Here is a 20,426-nt window from a genome sequence, read left to right on the forward strand (position 1 = left end):
GAATTTCAAAATATCCTGAGTTATTATTTATGTCCTAAATATGTGATAAGCTTGATATATTTCTAGTGGGTAGGTGTCTAAATTGCGCGAGCTTACAAAATTTCACGAGGGGACAAAATTGCACGAAAACACAAATTTGCACGAAGATACTTTTGCACGAAGACTAATTTGCACGAGAGCACAAAATTGCACGAAGATAAAATTGCACGTAGACAAAATTGCACGAAGGCTCACTTTTGCACGAAGACACTTTTGCACGAGGGTATATTTTTGCGCAAGCAGACAATTTTGCACGCCGACACTTTCGCACGAAGGATCATTTTTGCACGAGTGACAATTTAGCACGAAGGGTCAATTTTGCACGGGTTTTGTTTCCTTCCCAGGGACGGGTCAGAATTGCGCGTAGACATTTTTGCACGAGGGGACAAAATTGCACGAGAAGACTATTTTGCACGAATTTATTTTTTTAATATTTAAAAAAATAAATAGATCAGAATTAAAAAATTTATAACTTAATAATAAAAAATACGAAAGAAAATTTTAAAATATTAAAAATAATGAAAAAATCTGAATTATAAAATTTAATAACTAAAAAACGAGAAATAAAAAATCAGAATTAAAAAATTTATAACTTAATAATAAAAAATACGAAACAAAATTATATAATATTCAAAAAAAATAAAAAAATCTAAATTATAAAATTTAATAACTAAATAACAAAAAAAAAAGTAACAAATAACAAATCAACTAAAAATATAAAATATAAATAACTATTAAGTAAAAAAAAATCAAATAGTGAAAAAAATAAGTAATTAAAAAAAAACATATATAGTAAGTAAAAAAAAATATTTTCAAGTTAAAAAAAATTGAATATTTATTAGATTTTAATAAATAATAAAAATCAAAAAATAATTAAGATTAATAAAAATTGAAAATTAATAATTAAATAATAAACACATTAAATAAAAGTCCAAAACAAAAATTGATAAAATTAATAAAAAATTCATAATAAATTATTAAATTAATTTAAAAAAAAAAAGTAATAATTATAAAAGTCAAAATGAGCAATTTAAATAATAAACAAGAATCAATCAAAAAAAAATTATATAAATAAAAATAAAAACTAGATTATAAAATTAGATTCTATACGTTATTAAAATATAATTACTAAAAAGTGTTTTGTTTATAGTATTTGTTTTTTGTTAATAATAGAAATTAACTAATTGTAGCTGTTGTATTACTTTGTTTGTTTCATTTAAGTCAAAAGCTTATATCTCCTTTTTTTTTCTAAAAAAGTAAGAGGAAAATTGCTTCTGACAGTGTTTTTCGCTAGTCTGGGTAAGATAAAGAGAAAATACAGAGCAAGAGAAACTTAAGAGCTAATTAGAGTAAAACGCGTGCAAATAGTAATGCAAATAAGATAAAGTTTAGACAAATAGAAAATAATGATATATAAATTTGGTTAAAAACTTTTATATAACACAAAAAAACAATTTTAAGTATAATTTATGGAAGTACAAAGCCGTAGCAAAACTTTCTGTATAATGCACAATAAAAATTTCATCAGACGGATTTTCTCCTTTCTAAATTTATTTAATTGTTTTACTATTTCGCATTCTCGTTTTTTTCTGTGCAGAAGTATCTTCGTGCAATTTTGTCTCCTCGTGCAATTTTGTACGCTCGCGCAATTTTAACACCTACCCATGTAAAATTTTATTTTCTTTTTTTTATTTAATTCTGTTTTATTTCATATTTAAGTTTTTATTTCATATAACTTAAGTTTACATCAATACATGTCTATTTTTAAATAAGGACAATTTTAAGTATAATAAAATTCAAGTTTTATTTTTATTGAAATAAAATTTTAATTTATATTAGTTTTTAAACACATTAATTTAATTTTGATAAAAAAAAGGCTATATATATTAATAAAAATATCAAATAAAATTAATTCAAACCTAATCGAATTAAAATAAACTACACTAGCACATGCTTATTATTTTTTTTTTATACAGTATAAAGGTTTTAACATATTTTTTATTTAGTTATTTTAAGCTGATATTTTTTGTGCAAAATTGACCCTCCGTGCAAAACTGTCTGACGTGCAAAATTGACCTTCCGTGCAAAATTGTAACTCGTGCAAAATTGACCTTCCGTGCAAAATAGTCTTCGTGCATATTTGTCCCCTCGTGCAATTTGTGCCCGCGTGCAAACTAGTCTTCGTGCAAAAGTATCTTCGTGCAATTTTGTACACTCGTGCAATTTTGTACTGGTGCAATATAGTCCCCGCGTGCAATTTAGTAACCTCGTGCACTTTTGTCTTCGCGCAATTTAGACCCGTTCCAATTTCTAGTATATGACCAACATTAAGAAAGAACTTAAAAAAATTAAAAATTGAAAGATTACCAAATTCATAATTTAGTTACCTTATTTTAAACAGTTTTATTTAAACTTTTATAGATTTTATTACTTTTATCAGTTTGGATACTACTGTAATTATTCTTAGTAACTTAAATGGTAATAAAAACAATTGTTTTGTTGAAGTAATTATACTATCAAAATTAATTATGATTACTTTGAGTCTTGAAGTGACCAACCATCTGACTGTTTTATTTTGTATATGTATATATTTTTAACTCTGAATATTTTGTTATTACCTTTTTTACTTTTTAAAATGATTTAATTATTTATTTATATTTGATTATAATAGAATAACTACCATATACAACTTTGTATAATTTAGGGGTAATAATAAAAATTAGATTTACCAGCTTTTTACCTTAATATATAGTAACACCATTAGTATTATCTATTATTTGTTTTGTCTTACTACTTTTCACCATTAGTATAACATAAAACTTAGCACCATAACTTTCTTAAGCTTTAGAATTTTAATCACTATTTTGAAAGTTTTAAATAAATCAAACTTACTACAATTTTCAACCAGGGTTGCCAGTAGTTTTTGAGAAGTTTCTTCCAGGTTTTCTGAAATTCTTCCTGGTTTTTAAAAATACACATTTTTAGGTCTATTTATAGTTTAAATTTAATTTTAAGGTCAAAAAAAAACTGTGTGACTAGCTGAACAACATTGAAAAGACAATGTAAAGCTATTTTAAAAATGTTTTAAAAGTAAAATGTTATGATGAACACTAAAACTTTAATTGATAGATATCCTCATAAAATCAAAATTTTATTGTTTCACATGTAAAAATTATAAACAATTACAGTACTTTTTTTGGTATTTTAGGAATTTTTGTTAAAAATTCCAGGCTATTTAAGATTTGTTTTAAAGTTTTTTTAATTTTTGTTTTTATTTTCCATTCTTTCTAGCCTAAATTATTACATTCTAAGTTTATTTAGACTTTAAAATTTTAAGACAAGTCTGTTTAAATAATAAAAATTATAAAAATCAAATTGTTTATTTTATAAACATATATATTTTTATTATTATTTTAAATAAAAAAAAACAGGTAAAAATGCGGCTGACTCAATTTAAAACAGGCAATGCTTAAGGTTTGACTACCTGTCACATATTCCACTTGGATAACTTATATTTTATCTACTTAATTCTAAACTGCAGCACAGAATTCAAAAACAACCATGGATTTGAACACAGTGTCTGTAAAAAATTCACGCTTGGCTGAGCAATTTTTTAACATCGAAAATGATAACTGAGTAAAACTATTTTTTTTATAAAGAACGAGAAAGTACAAAAATTTATTATAACTAATTACTGTATTTTAGTAGTTTTAAACACAAACAACATTTTTAAATTTAAAAGAAGTGATAAATTCAACTACAGTAACCAAAATATTTTTAAAATAAGGTGACATAATTCTACAAACAACAAATTATAAAAACTGATTGAAAGTTAGATTTGTTATCTTTATGTGAAATGCTTATGTAATTCTTGGCGAATTGTTTGCAGTGAAATGGAAAACTATGTGTGATTTTATAATAAGATTTAAAATTTTAGACCTAGCTAATATATACTAGAAAAAGTTCGATGATAATTACAATACATAAAATTCTTTAAACATGATACAATACTTGAATACTTAAAACATTTTAAAGATTAATTTATTTATATTAAAACTGTAATATTCTGGATATTTTAGTCAGATTTAATAAGTTTATTAGTTAAAACATTACAAAATTATATATTTTATTAAAATTAAATATGACTCTTTTATTAACACTTGCCTAAAGTTTTTAGAAATGTTAAATCTATCCTGAGTTTTATTTTTAAAACTATTTTGCCTGAGTCTTCCTGAAATTAAAGAAAAGGTCACAACATTCTGAGTCATCCTGAGTTATTTGAGTCATCTTAGGATTTTCATGAATTTCAAAATATCCTGAGTTATCATTATTGTCCTATAAGTGTGATAAGCTTGATATTTTTCTAGTATATGACCAACATCAAAAAAACCTGATAAAATTTAAAATTTGAAAGAACACCAAACTCATAATTTATTTATCTTACTTTTAACAGTTTTTTTTAAGACTTTATAAAGTTTTTCACTTTTATCGGTTTGGATACTACTTTAATAATTCTTGGTAACTTAAATGGTAATAAAACAATTGTCATGTTGAAGTAATTATACTATCAGAATTAATTATGATTACTTTTAGTCTGTTAGTGACCAACCATCTGACTGTTTTATTTTTAGTTAGCATACATTTTTACCTCAAAATATTTTCTATTATTTTTTTGATTTTTTATAATTTTTTCATTATTTATTTATATTTGTTTATAATAGAATAAAGACCATATAAAACTTTGTATAAGTTAGGGGATTTTTATAATTAAAATTTGAATTTACCAGCTTTGTACCTTAATATACATAAACACCATTAGTATTATCTATTATTTGTTTTGTCTTACTACTTTTCACCATAAGTATAACATGAAACTTAGCACCATAACTTTTTTAAGTTTGAGATTTTAAATCACTACTTTAAAAGTTTTAAATAAATTAAATACACTACAATTTTTAACAAGGGTTGCCACTAGTTTTTGAGAAGTTTCTTCAGGTTTTTCTGAATTTCTTCCAGGATTTTAAAAATACACGTTTTAGGTCTATTTATAGTTTAATGTTAATTTGAAGGTACGAAAAAACTGTGTAATTAGTTTAACAACATTGTAAAGTAATTGTAAAGCTACTTTAAAAGTGTTTTGTAAAATAGAATATTAAGATGACCACTAAAACTTTAATTGAAAGAAAACACATAAAATAATATTTTATTGTTTCACATGTAAAAATAACTAAAAATTACAGTTTTTTTCTGGTATTTTAAAAATATTTGTTAAAAATTCCAGGCTATTTAAGATTTGTTTTAAAGTTATTTTAATTTTTGGTTTTTTTTTTCATTTTCCTTAGACAAAATTATTAAATTCCAAGTTTATTTAGACTTTTAGAATTCACATGGTTGCCACTGATCAAGCTGAGAAAAATTTCCTGACTTTTCCTGACTTTTTACCAAAGTTTTCCTGACTTTTCTCAATCAGTTTTACTTATATTAATTGTTCACTTAGTTTAATAAAATATTACCCAAACTATTTAATATAAAATCCTTAAATTAAAAATCAATTAAAAAAGAATATACTTAAGTAACTGTATAAAAAGGACATAAAAAAGTAAACTATATATCTGTTGTATAAAATATTTCCTCTTATCATTTAGTATAAAACTTGTAAGAAATAAATATACTCTTATTTACTTTAAAAACTTAAGTTACTCTACAAAAAATAAAAATAATAAGTAATCTTGGCATACACCTCTCTTATAACTTATCTTATAAAGTTAAACAACTTAGAAAAAATTATATAGAGGTAAAGTATACACATTAACTTCATAAAATATTAAACTAACTGCTTAGTTATAAAGAACTTAATTATTTAAACAAAAAACATTTTGATTCTAAAATTATGCTAGATAAACTTTTGTGTATATATCACAGTTACACTATGGAAGTGTCCTTGCTACAGATCCTCAATACTAAAAAGTAATTGTGCTATCAAAATCTGCTTGTTCAAGTAGGGTACTTGTTCAATATGTTAATAGAAAAATTTTGCAGTTTTATAAAGGATATTTTACTAATTTATTCCAGGTGAAGGCATCGGAAAAAAAATTAAAAATTTTTGTAAATTTCTAGGAAAATTTTGGAAATTTTTTCTGACTTTATAGGATTTTTAATTAATTTTTACCATTTGAAGGTATTGGAAAACAAGGAATTTTGTAAATTAAAACTGACAAAATCTGACTTTTTTTTTAATTTTATCAAATTTCATGACTTTTCCTGACTTTTTTTTTAAAACCCCCCGATTTTTCCTGACTTTTGTAATTTTTTTAAATTTTTCCTGACTTTTCCTGACTTTTCCTGACCGATTGGCAACCCTGAATTTAAGACAACTCTGTTTAAATAATATTAGTTATAAAAATAAAATTGCTTATTTTATAAATATATATATTATTATTTTTAATAAAAAAAAAACAGGTAAAAATGCGGCTGACTCAATTTACAAGTGGCATTGCTTAAGGTTTGACTACCTGTCACATATTCCACTTGGATAACTTATATTTTATCTACTTAATTCTAAACTGCAACACAGAATTCAAAAACAACCATGGATTTGCACACAGTGTCTGTAAATAAATTCACGCTTGACTGAGCGATTTTTTAGATTCAAAATTCTAAATTAGTAAAACTTTTTTTTTAAAAAGAAAATAAAAGTACACAAATTTATTATAAGTAATTACTGTCTTTTAGTAGTTTTAAAAACAAACAACATTTTTAAATTCAAAAGAAGTGATGAATTGAACTATAATAACCAAAATACTTTTGAAATAAGGTGATATAGTTCTACAAACAACAAATTATAAAAACTGATTGAAAGTTAGATTTGTTATCTTTATGTTAAATGCTTATGTAACTTTTGGCGAATTTTTTGCAGTAAAGTAAAAAACTATGTGTGTTTTTATAATAAGATTCAAGATTTAAGACCTAGCTAATATATACTAGAATAAAGTTCGATGATAATTACAATAAATAAAACTTTATATATGATACAAAACTTGAATTCTTAAAGCATTTTTGAGATTATTTCATCTATACTAAAACTGTAATATTCTGGATATTTTAGTCAGATTTAATAAGTTTACTAGTTAAAACATTACAAAATTATATATTTTATTAAAATTGAATATGACTCTTTTATTAATTCTTGCCTCAAGTTTTTAGAAATATTAATTCTATTCTGAGTTTTTATTTTAAAACTATTTTGCCTGAGTCTTTCTGAAATTAAAGGAAAGGTAATAACATTCTGAGTCATCCTGAGTTATTTGAGTCATCTTAGGATTTTCATGAATTTCAAAATATCCTGAGTTATCATTTTTGTCCTATAAGTGTGATAAGCTTGATATATTTCTAGTATATGACCAACATCAAAAAAACCTGAAAAAATTTAAAATTTGAAAGAACACCAAACTCATAATTTATTAATCTTATTTTTAACAGTTTTATTTAAGACTTTATAAAGTTTTTCACTTTTATCGGTTTGGATACTACTTTAATAATTCTTAGTAACTTAAATGGTAATAAAACAATTGTTTTGTTGAAGTAATTATACTATCAGAATTAATATAATTACTTTGAGTCTGGAAGTGACCAACCATCTGACTGTTTTATTTTTAATTTGCATACATTTTTACCTCAAAATATTTTGTTGTTACTTCTTGTATTTTTTATAATTATTTCATTTTTTTTTTATTTGTTTATGAAAGAATAACTACCATATATAACTTTGTATAACTTAGGGGTAATATAAAAAATTAGATTTACCAGCTTTGTACCTTAATATACATAAACACCATTATTATTTACTATTTGTTTTGTCTTACTACTTTTCACCATAAGTATAACATGAAACTTAGCACCATAACTTTTTTAAGTTTGAGATTTTTAAATCACTACTTTAAAAGTTGTAAATAAATTTAATACACTAAAATTTAACCAGGGTTGCCACTAGTTTTTGAGAAGTTTCTTCAGGTTTTTCTGAATTTCTTCAAGGATTTTAAAAATACACATTTTTAGGTCTATTTATAGTTTAAAGCTAATTTTAAGGTAAAAAAAAAACTGTGTAATTAGTTTAACGACATTGAAAAGACACTGTAAATCTACTTTAAAAGTGTTTTGTAAAATACAATATTATGATGACCACTAAAACTTTAAATGAAAGCTTTCTCATGAAATCAAAATTTATTGTTTCACATGTAAAAATAATTAAAAAATCCAGTTTTTTTTTGTATTTTAGGAGTTTTTGTTAAAAATTCCAGGCTATTCAAAAATTGTTTTAAAGTTTTTTTAATTTCTCGATTTTTTTCATTTTTCTAAGACTAAATTATTAAATTCTAAGTTTATTTAGACTTCTAGATTTTAAGACAACTTTGTTTAAATAATAATATTTATAAAAAGAAAATTGCTTATTTTATAAACATATATATTATTATTTAAAATAAAAAAAAACAGGTAAAAATGCGGCTGAGTCAATTTAAAAGTGACAATGCTTAAGGTTTGACTACCTTTCACATATTCCACTTGGATAACTTATATTTTATATACTTAATTCTAAACTGCAACACAGAATTCAAAAACAACAATGAATTTGCACACAGTGTCTGTAAAATGATCACGCTTGGCTGAGCAATTTTTTTTAGATTCAAAATTCTAAATGAGTAAAACTTTTTTTTATAAAGAAGAAGAAAGTACACAAATTTATTGTAAGTAATTACTGTATGTTTTAGTAGTTTCCCTGAGAACTGAAAGTGTAAAATTTTTGATCACATTTTAAGTAATTTCAAAAGTTGAGGAGATATAAATTTTATAGTTTTTGCAATTGTTCTTAAATACAGTATTTTTTATCTTTGTCATCTCTAATTATACTTAAAGTAGCTCTAAGTATCATATAATATCAGAAATTAGCAAAGTTGCCACAAGGTCAGGAAAAATCAGAAAATTCCTTATTTTTAAAGCCTTATAATGGTATAAGTCAATAGAAATTTCTTTTGTCAGGCTAAAATTACAATTTACTAAATTTCTGATGTCTTCATCAGGTATAAATTAATAAAATGTTCTATATTAAGGTCTAGGATTTTTTTATTTATGCATTAAACTTCCACCTTAGTTGAACAAGCAGTTATAGTATGCTTTTTATTTTTGATGATCTGATGTAAGGACACTTCTATAGTGAGATTGTCATACGTACACGAAAGTTTATATTGTAGAATTTTAGAATTAAGGTGTTTTTTGTTTAAGGAAATAATTAAATTCTTTCTATTTAATCAATGAGGTTAGTATTTTATGTAACAAGTTTATGTGTACACTATACTTTTTATAATTTGTTTCATGTTGATTAAACTTAAATCTTAAGTTATAAGAGAGGTTTACACTATGATAATTTAACTTATTTGTAATTTTTTTGTAGAATAATTTATTTTTTTAATAAATACGAGCAGATTTGTTTGTTACATATTTTTTGCAAAATGATGAGATGAAATATTTTATATAACAGATGTTTAATAGTTACTCTTTATGTATTTTCTTATAGTTACTTAGGTTTATTCATTTCTAATAGATTTTTAACATAAGGATTTTGTTTGTAATAGTTGTGGTAGTATGTTATTAATCTAGAAGAATAACTAAATAGGTACTAAATATTTTAGATAATTATTTAATAATTTAGGCCAAGAAAAATGGAAAAAAATCAGAAATTAAAAATCTTTTAAACAAATCTTGAAAAGCCAGGAATTTTTAACAAACATTCCTAAAATACCAAAAAAAAAACTGGATTTTTTAATTATTTATACATGTGAAACAATAAAATTTTGATTTTTGAGAAAATCTTTCAAATAAAGTTTTAGTGGTCATCATAATATTCTATTTTATAAAACACTTTTAAAGTAGCTTTAAAGTGTCATTTTATTACTTTCTAGATTGTTTTACAACGTTTATGCTAAGTCTGACCATATTTTGCTGATAAAGCTGTTTATTGAAAATACATCAACCATACACAGATGGTTCAAGTAATTTAATGGAAGTTAGATGATTAAATTCGGCAAAAAAACTGTTAATATAACTTTTGTAAAAACAATATTGAAATTTTTGCTAGTTTCAAGTGTTTGATTATGTAATTTAGAATAAGTATGATTTAGATCAGTTATGAAAATACTAGTAAAAACTCTGGAAAATGTCAGGAAAATTCAGGAAATTTTTATCTGCTTGATCTCTGGCAACCCTGATTTACTATAAGTTCAGTTTTAAAATCAACGACTAAGAGTGTTAGTGTAAACGTACTATAAGCAAATAACTTTACTATTTAAGTAATCTACATCCATGGGCTACAAGATTTATTAGGTGGACACACTAGTTATAGTTAAATATTTTCCTAGTGGTACCCTTAGATCTAGCTCAAAAATAAAGATTTTAGAATTAGCTCAATTTTGAAAATATATTAAATCAAAATTTCAGGTAAAATAAATAATTTATTTAAGCTTATAAAATAAGGAAGCTTTTTAACTAAATAAAGTTATAGTAAAATTTGTAATATTTTTAGTCAATGTTTCCGAATCTTTTTTTTCGAAGCCTTTTAAAGAAATTAAAAAGCTATGATCCCCTAGATCTAGATTTCTAAAAAAACTACTATTTAAAACAACAAAGACTTTATTTTTGCTTTTCATCACCACCTCGAGAATGTCTAGTGTAAGTTTTAAATTATTGCTTTGTGGCAATTCTTTTCACGGTTTATGGCTCCCTAGACTTTTGGAATAATGTCTAAATAAATATCTAGTAGAAGTTTTAAAACTATTATTTAAAGCGTTTAAGATTTTTTTCCGTTCCTCATCAATGTCAGAATTTTTATGTTAAGTTTCTAATTATGACCTAATAATCACTCTTTGCCCTTTTAACTTCTAATGGCAACCTAAATTTCTGTAATGGTTTAACCAAATGGGTTATTTTAATGATGTTTATGTTTTTGTCTTAACTACGTGGTCTCCAGTAACTTACTAACTGCTATACTTACGAGAAGTAAATAATATACTAACAGTATAAGTTACAAAACTATTTCCTAAGTTATGAATAAAACACACTTTAAATAAATGCAATTTACTTTATTTTCAATAATAATTCTTAGTTCTGAAGAAAGAAACTATTAAATCACGACACAAATAAAATCTATAAAAAGTATCAACAATCGTAAAGTTACATAAATACTAACATCAACTCCGCTATGTAGACGTTTTCTTGATTCTCAATAATTGAAGTAAAACGTTACTTGATCGTACCGCGTAATAACTTTGCAACTAACTTTAACGCGTATTTGAAAGACAAAACGCCGATATATACGCGTCGGAATGAAATTAACTCCCTTGAGTTGTTTTGGGAATTGGTATAATTGTTTTGAGAAAGCATATCATTAATATTATTGTTACAGAAAATTCCGTATTTATTCACACGCTTTAAAATAAGAAAATTAAATGTTAATATCATTACAATGGTCCACTTTGGAAAACCCTGTTTTAAGTAAACAAATATGTTTTTGCACAAAAGTACAATATTACTATAAAAAAGTTCACTATTACTTACTAAAGTTTAACTGCACATAGTTCCTTGTTATGATAAATCTAACTTTAAGCCAATTTTTTATAACTTTTTTAAATAGAAAGTAAAAATTTAGTTACAGCAGATTTTTTAACAAAAACTTTAACATTGTTACTAATTTTTTTGATGTTTGTTTAGTTGTTTGTAAATTTTAGCCAGAATTTAAAACCGACTATGAATTTGTTTTGATTACTTAAGATATATGTATTTTTTTCTATACTCAGTCAATTTAAACTATCTAAATAGACTTACTTTATTTTATTAGTTTTATTTTAAAGTCAATTTTATTGATATCATGAATTTTATTTTATTTTCATTTATATTCTTTAATCATCTCTTTAGCAGGATTGTAACACATTTAAGATCTTCGAGAATTTTAGAATTTGTGACAGTCACAAAATTTTAAAAAATACACTAGGTAAATTGAGTTGCAAATACCAAAAGGTAAAGACCAAAATATAAAACATGAAGGTCTTAGTTGTTTTTAAATGGTAGTTTTTTGAATAGTCTTATTGCAGAGGATAATAGCATTTATAATTTATTTAAAGGTAGCCATTAAAAAAAGACATGGTCAAACCTTGATCAGGTTAGTGAAACCCTGATCTAAAGTACAAACAAAGTTATAAGTATTTTCAAAAACTAAGGTTGACTAAGGACAGTTTTTGATCATTTAAAACAGTTTATTAACACAAAGAGTTGCAACCTTAAATTAATCTACTTTAATTTTATCTTACTTCTCATAGAAATTTAAAACAGGTTTAATTAATTGTTACTACCTGATAATGAAAGGAAAAGATTTAAAGCGTGATTCGTACTGTTTAAGAGAAAGAAATAACAAAACAGCTGATGTTAAAAAAAGTAAGTTAGAAGATGTACACACAACAGAAAAACTTACTAAACATGAAAATGGACTTGAATTTCGTAGTTTTGTTGAGAAATGTATAACAAAAGCACGACAGAAAAAAAATATGGAAATTGCTTTTAAGAATTTAACAGCAAACAAGAAATATTTCTATTCAAGTATGTTTAGTATATTTAAAGATATTATATGAGTAAGAGTCTTAATAAATAAAATTGTTAAAATTTAAAATGTAAATATCTAAACTTAATAACTAACTTCTAAGTAAAAATAAGTTAAGGATATGTTTTTAAACCGAATTTAAAAAAATAGTTGAATAAAAAAAGAAATATTTAGTTAAAACAAATGTTGAATTAGCTTTTTTTTAATTTAGTTAAAGATTTAAATAATTGAAGTCGAAATTAGTTTTCTACAACTACAAAAGACACCAAGTGCAAAAATTCAGTCACACTTCACACTATTTTAATTAGTGGTAACATAACAATTAATAAAGATAAACTAAACTTATATAGTATCTGTAGTAATTATCATATACAAATAAAAATTACGTACACGGTGAATTACACAAAAAAGTAGGCTTAAAAAAAGTAAAAAAATACATCTTTAGTTTTAATAATTTTAAAATATTATGTAAACTATTTTAGATTTTGCGAAAAAAAAGATACTTGTAGATATTTACAATATATTTTATTATAACTTATCGAGATACAGTATTTTAAATAATTATTTAAAACTTAAATTATCAGAATTTGAGTTGTTTGAATTTGAACTGTCATGTAACTATTGTGTTAAAAAAATGGATCTAAATTTGTAAACAAAACGAGTTTGACTATAACGTTGCTTTATTCACTTAATGCACTTTTTACTGTTTAACTTTTTCGTTTTTAACTACGTCTAATAAGTAGTATTTTGATGAGTTTTATGTATTTGACTTTGTATGTAATTAATTTTTTAATGATGACTACTACAGTTACTACATAAGATAAAATTGTTTTTTGTTCATTGCTATGTTGAATAGTATTTGGAATTGTTTAAGGCATATTGTTTAAAATCAATTATTAATGAATAACAGTTATATATTTGTTAAATAAATTGAATTATAAAACAAGATTCGTATAAGAATGGTTATAAATAGTTAACTATTCTTTAAATTTAAAAAATGTTTAGTCAGTTTTTTATCTTTAAATTCAATTTACAAAAATATCGTAACCAACATTTTTTCAGGTAAAGTTTCATTACATGAGCATCGCATTACCAAAGCCATGCAGCTAAATAAGGTGGTTTTAGAAAATAATGTAGAGCAAACACTAATTAAATGTTTTAAAGATAAACTCAATCACAAAAAATTTCGCATGTTTCTCACTCTTTAAAAAATATTTTTTTCTTCGAGCAAAGACGCTTTAATATACATGGATAGCTGGTTTTTGATGATTTCAGAGACAGATGACTTTTTGCAACTTGAAATAAATCTGCTTCAGGAGATTATTTCAAGATCAAGTTTGTTAGTAACTACTGAGATTGAAGTTTACCAAGCCGTTGATAAATGGATCAATCACAATTTAATTGAAAGAGGAAAGTTTACAAAAAGGCTGCTAAATAAGATACGTCTTCCACTCTTAGGAGAAAAAGCCTTGGAAACGATCTTAACTGAAAAGAGTTGTTTTACAAAGAACAAGGATTCCCGTGTGGTTTTAAACAAAATTTTGAAAGGTAATTTTGATTTTTATAGAAATAAATCGGGCAAGTTTTTCACAGCAAGATGCTGCGATCACGATTCGTTTGACATTTTGTATTTTGGGGGGGTTGGAAAAGCTAATGAAGTTGTCGATGACAAAATATTAAAAATAAAGCATTGTGACGATTTTAACAGTTCAGAAATAGTTTCTTTATTAGTAAAAAAACGTTTCTACTCAAAATTAGTTTACCTCAGGGGAAATGTTTACATATTTGGTGGATATAATGATAACGCTAATATCAGAGAAGAAGTAGAAATGTACAGTTGTTCTACAAAAACATGCAAAGTGGTTGCCAATATAGAAGACATAAACGACTATGAGTACAGGGATTATGCTGTTTGCGGTTTTATGGACAATATTTATCTTTTTGGAGGATGGGATCAAAATGATTTTGATAGAGATTTGTGCATTGAGTTTGATACGAAAAATTTCTCTTGGAAGCACAAATCCAAGATGTTTGAAAGAAGAGAAGGTCCTGCTTCATGCGCTTTCGAAGAGAAAATAATTGTATCCGGAGGGACACAATACGTAGATTATGATTTTGTTAACTTTGTTAATTATTACGACGAAGAAGATTACCGAACGTCAAACACAGTTGAAGCGTACGACCCGATAGACGACACTTGGACAAAATTTCCAACCATGAACTATTCAAGATTTCTCCACAAGTCAGTTGTAGTAAAGAATAAATTGTTTGTTATAGCAGGAGGAACCGATATCAATGAAGTTTATGAATCTACTTCTAAAAAGTTCACTGTTCTCAAACCTTCATTCAGACTGTACGACATACGTGAACACGATCCATTTGCAATCTTTATTTTAGAGCAAAAGTTTTACGTATATTTTGAAGGTTCATCAAGTATTTTCTGCTTTGATACAATAATAAGTGAATGGTGTAAAAATCCTACAAAACCAACAGAAAATCTTGCTTCCTTTTCCGCTATCCAAGTTCCTCGACTATAATGTGTTTACGACTTTAGAAAAAAGGTTATTTTTAGCTTATTGAGCATTAAAACAAATTAAGTACTTGTACAGCAGATATCACGGTTACAAGACCACAAAAAGTTACATTTTGTAATTTTTGGATATTATTCCTCGCAGTTTATAAAAAGATTTTAAACTGAGCTATCTAAATACAGTTTTTTCAGTACAATTTTACAAAGAAGCTAATAACTTTATGTTCATCTCTCTAACAACATCTGATTATTTTACTTTAGAATAAAATTGCTATATGGGCAAAATTTTTATATTTTAATAAGTTTTACAGTTAGACTTACAACTTATTTTCATTTCTTTAACAATAACTCTTATTTATAGTAAAAAAAATACAAGTTTTAGTTTTGATTCAGTAATAAGGCTCTTGAATCTATTCTTATAATTTAAGCAGAATAGAACTTGTATTTCATGATGTTTCCATATACAGATGGAATTTAGAACGTTTTATCTGCAGTGTTTTCTTTTTTATAGAAATATTAAAAACCTAAGCTTAGTTTTTTTTTTTCCTTAATTTAAAGTGTAAACTTTTAAACTTTCAATAGATTTATCGTAACTAAAACAATAAACTCAGTTTTTTTTGTAGGACCATTTACTTTATTATAAAAACTAATTATTTTAATAAGGATGGTTGATATTAAAAGAAACAGTATTTTAAATATAAAATAAAATATTCTTTAAAATCCATAAAAAAATACTTTAAATACTCAAAGAAGACTAGATCATTTTTGTATATAAAAATACTAATTTATACAAATATAAATACAAATTATAAAAATAATCTAGGTTTAAGAAAAACTTTCAAAATTTTTGGTAGTTAGATAGTAGAAGCATACTAATCGTACATCTTTAAATTAAATCTTTAAACTACATAATGATTTCTACATCAAATATATATTACAGTGCTTCCTCGCTAATCCGGTACTCGCTAATCCGGTTCCTCGCTAATCCGGCCGGTTTTTAAAACTTTAGCGTTTTTAGCGTTTAATTTCATTTTACTTGGAAAAAGTATTCAATTTACGTTTTATAAGTATGCAAACAATATATTGTTACGTCATAATAAAGTATCATTTGTTTAATTTTAAGTTTTTTTCATACTTTTCCCGCTCAGTTGTAACAAACTTGTTTATAATTCATTTGAAATTTCTCTGTCTTTGCTAAGCAAATTACATTTTAATACTATATACTTATAGAGCGCACAAAGAATAAGTTAAAATATGCAATTAAGAAAAGTTATTCAGCTTACATTTTAAGCTTAAATGAAAATATATAATAAAAATCTTTACTAAGCATTTTAATCTAACTTAATTAACTGTTTATTTTATCTAACAGACTTTGTTTATAATTAGATTTTTATTTATATTGAAAAATATGGTAAAAAGTATGTTTAGTTCAATAAAACTGTTCTTTTAGATTATAGTTCATTTAGACCAGAGTTTTCCAAACTTTTTTTTATTAGACTCTTTTATACGAATTTTAAAAAGGTATGGCCTCCTGACAAAAATTTTCAAAATACTACCCTTAACTGCTCCTGAAAAATAGTCTATTTTTAATTAAAGAAAACATAAATAAAGTATATGTTTCTGGACAAAAACTTGCTTAACTTTCGGATATTTCAACAGTGTTGTGAAATTCAATAGTAGCACTTTATTTAAAACTTAACTTTTAAGAAATCTCAAATCATGTATTAAAACTTAATTTTTTTAAACGAGACCAGATCTTTGCCTTTTTGTAAGAAAAATACCTAGCAGATACTATGCATCAGCAAAAAGTTTGTTAACATGAATACAGTCATCATTTAGTACATTTAATTATGAATAAAAAACGCCAACGCATGTTTTATATTTTTTCTTCTTTTACTACATACTTCTTTTAAAAGTATATTAACACTAAGCTTATCTTAATTGCAGTTTCTTTTTCTAACCAATGTTAAAGTTTTAAAAATTCCTTATGATTGATTAGCTTTAAATATTTTGCTAAAAAACAAGTAAGTTTCATATTATTTAATCAAGTTTTTTATAGTAACTATCAGGGGCGTCGCGTGGGGTGTTGCACTGCCGCAACTGCATCACCTTGAAATTTTCTAAGAAAAAAAAAAGTATCTATAACGTTTTCGTTATTTTTTTGAACGAAATCTCTTTTAAAACTTCAATTTTGAAAACGACCATTTTGCCCACTTAACTGCCGCAAACTCTTAGCTGACTGCCGCAAATGAACTCAAAAAAGTAAAATTTCTTCAAGAATTACCGCAAAATCAATATCTTGCGGTAAGTAAGCTAAGTTGAAAATTCCCTAAAACAGGACTTGCTTAAGTATCATCTACAAGCTATTGTAAACATAAAATAAAAACAAAGCAAGCTACTGCAAAGGATTAAACTTGAGTTTATGTACACACATGATTTTTTAAATTTAACAGATCACTTCTGTTAAATGATTTGTCATAAATTGCATATTTTGAAAAAAAAGATAAAAACCCTAAATCACCAAAGTCTTAAAAATTAGATTTTTTATTTTAATCTGCATACATAAATTTAACTATAACTGATTATTGTTATCATAAAGTTAATAAAATAAATAATAAAATTCAAGTTCTGAAAAAAAGAATTAAGAAGTTTATTATAAACTTCTAGTTCACTCTTACAGAAAAATATTTTAGATTTATATTAAATAAAAAGAGTATTATTGAAACAATCACACATTTAAATAAAGTAAATAGCCTTAATTTAGAAACTTTGATTACTTAGAGTAGTTTAACATTTCAGGAAAATTTAGTCTACCTCTACTTTATATAATTTTTGGTTTAATTTTTTCATAAACAAAGCAAAAATTTTAGATAAAATTGTTGAAACATGGTTGCCTTGCCTCATAATCAGGATAACTTAGAAATGTTAAAAACTCAAGATGACCCAAGATAAATTAAAACAGACCAAATTAGAAAAATATTCAGGCTGACTAAAGCAGTTTTAATTTTTACTCTGAAAATAACAAGGTTATTTAAAATTAAAAAATAAGTGTTTTACCCTTATGGCCACATGAAAACTAACTAACCAAACTTTTACTTCTATAATGGTTACATATTTATAAATTATCTTTAAAATTCTTGAAAAGTTCAACAGCCTCACAACTAAACTTAAAAAAGTTGAGCTCCTAAAAAAATACTGTCATCAAAATGAAAAACAAATAAATATTAAATAAAGAAAAGATAGCCTTAAAAAACTATTGAATTTTAAACCTCTAACAAAAAACATTAAAATTAGAAAAAATAAAAAATAAAAATGTTAATGTTTGTAAAAACAAATGTGCAAATTAGTGAGGAGTAAGGGGAAGCGTGTAAAGGCACTTTTTTACATGTTGTTCTTATTTTAACTTTTTCAGAAAGCTAATAGTTACTCTTTAATAAACTTGAAATTTCCAATTAAACTTTTAGTTACAACCAGTCAAAGCCAGAGAGTACAATGGTTTATTATACAAGGAGCAAACCAAAACAGCAAAAAATACAATTTCACTGAAAACCTATATTCTCCATCATTTTTAAAACAATTTTTAATTAAACTTTTTCATCCTAATTTTTTTAAAACTTTATACTTTTGTTGAAGAGAAGTTTTCAATTTTTAAGTATTAATATATATTTTTATATATACAAAAAAAAACTTTTGTTATAACTTTTTTTTTCTTGGTGTTTTAAATATCTAATTTAGCAATTTTTTTTTGTTTTATAAAGAAACATCTAAAGATTTTGAGGCCAACTTATAAAAAAAAGATATGATTTTAGTCATTTGATTTATTTGTTGTTTGAGTTTATATTAAAAAAATAAGGGTTCATATGTACCTCTGACTGTGAATTACCATATCTCAAAAATTTTAAGAATTTTTTATATTGATAAAAGATGACTTGTAGTTAAATTAAAACTGTATAAAGTAATTTCAGTAAAATAATTCTAAAGTAGATGTTAAGGGCATAAAGGGGGGGTAAAACATTTTTTTAAACACTGTTTTAGTTTGTGCCTCCCATTATGAACCTTTTGTTGCCTTTGACTTTGACCGGCTATATCTTAAAACATATACTGAATTTTTAAAATCTGTAAAAAGCATCTTGTAGCTTAGTAAAAACTACATAAAATAAGATCAAATTGTTTCATCCCCCCTATGCCCTTAAAAGCAAAGCTTATCTTCAGGTGTAGCAAAAGTTCAGTTGTTTTCAAACTTGACAGTAAAAACATATTTTTATTAAAATAATTGATATTTTTTTAAATTCTGCACCACCTAAAAAAAATACCACGCGACGCCAGTGGTAACTATTAAACAAACTTTAATTTCTGTTTTAATCTGATTTAATGATACGTACGTTTAAAAGTTTTGTTTAGAACTTTACTACGTTACATATATTCAAGCTGTAAAATATTTAAATTAAATTACTTGTACTGATGAAATTAAATTACTTGAACTTATTTTAATGACAATAAGCAAAGTAAAATTGAAAAAACTAACTTTAGATAATATTTTGTTAATCATTTTTTGTAGCTCTATCACTAATGACAAAACCATAGTTCGTATAAAAAACCCTGAAGCTGTTGTAAAGAAAATTTATTTTAAAGTGAAATCTTATAAGTATAATAAAACATTAGAAACTTATTATGAAAGATCCAAAAGATAAGCATAAACTTATTTTACCCATCGGAAATATTTTCATTAGAACAACAGAGTCCGAATAAAGCCGAAAGTTTTGTGTTAGTTCGATTTCGTTGTAAAATAATTCATTACAAATTAAGTAAGTTATAACATTAAGTTAGTTCTAAGTTACAAAATTCAAATAAGTTGCTGTTGACTAGAAATAACTCAAAACAAATTGTTTAGTTTGGTATAATTTGGTTTTAAATATATATATATAACTTTTTATAAGGTTTTTCTCAGTTCATGATTTGGAATTGAAAAAAAAAAGATGTTTTATGGAACTTGCTATTTTAAACGAACTCATTCATCTAATTAAAAAGAATCAATTAAACTTATCAAAAAGTTTTTTTAAAATTAGTTTCATTATTTAATATGTATTCAACTTTATTTTTTGATCAATAAATTTTTCAATTTTTGTTTTATTTATGGTTAAACTAATATAATTTTAACTATCATAATGCTTTATAGCAGGCATTGAAAAAACCACATAATTCGTTAACAAGCTATTG

General features: G+C 24.4%; 1 protein-coding gene across 1 annotated transcript; it reads left to right on the forward strand.

The window, feature by feature from the left end:
• Positions 1-13,926: 13,926 nt before the first annotated feature.
• Positions 13,927-15,216, forward strand: LOC145834631 (kelch-like protein 7). Its single transcript, XM_082942113.1, has 2 exons — positions 13,927-14,093; positions 14,247-15,216. Exons 1-2 carry the CDS (start codon positions 13,927-13,929, stop codon positions 15,214-15,216), a joined length of 1,137 nt encoding a protein of 378 aa, XP_082798239.1.
• The last annotated feature ends 5,210 nt before the right edge of the window (positions 15,217-20,426 follow it).

The sequence above is a fragment of the Thalia democratica genome, chromosome 1, assembly GCF_965202585.1.
Source record: "Thalia democratica chromosome 1, ktThaDemo2.hap1.1, whole genome shotgun sequence".
Taxonomy (NCBI): domain Eukaryota; kingdom Metazoa; phylum Chordata; class Thaliacea; order Salpida; family Salpidae; genus Thalia; species Thalia democratica.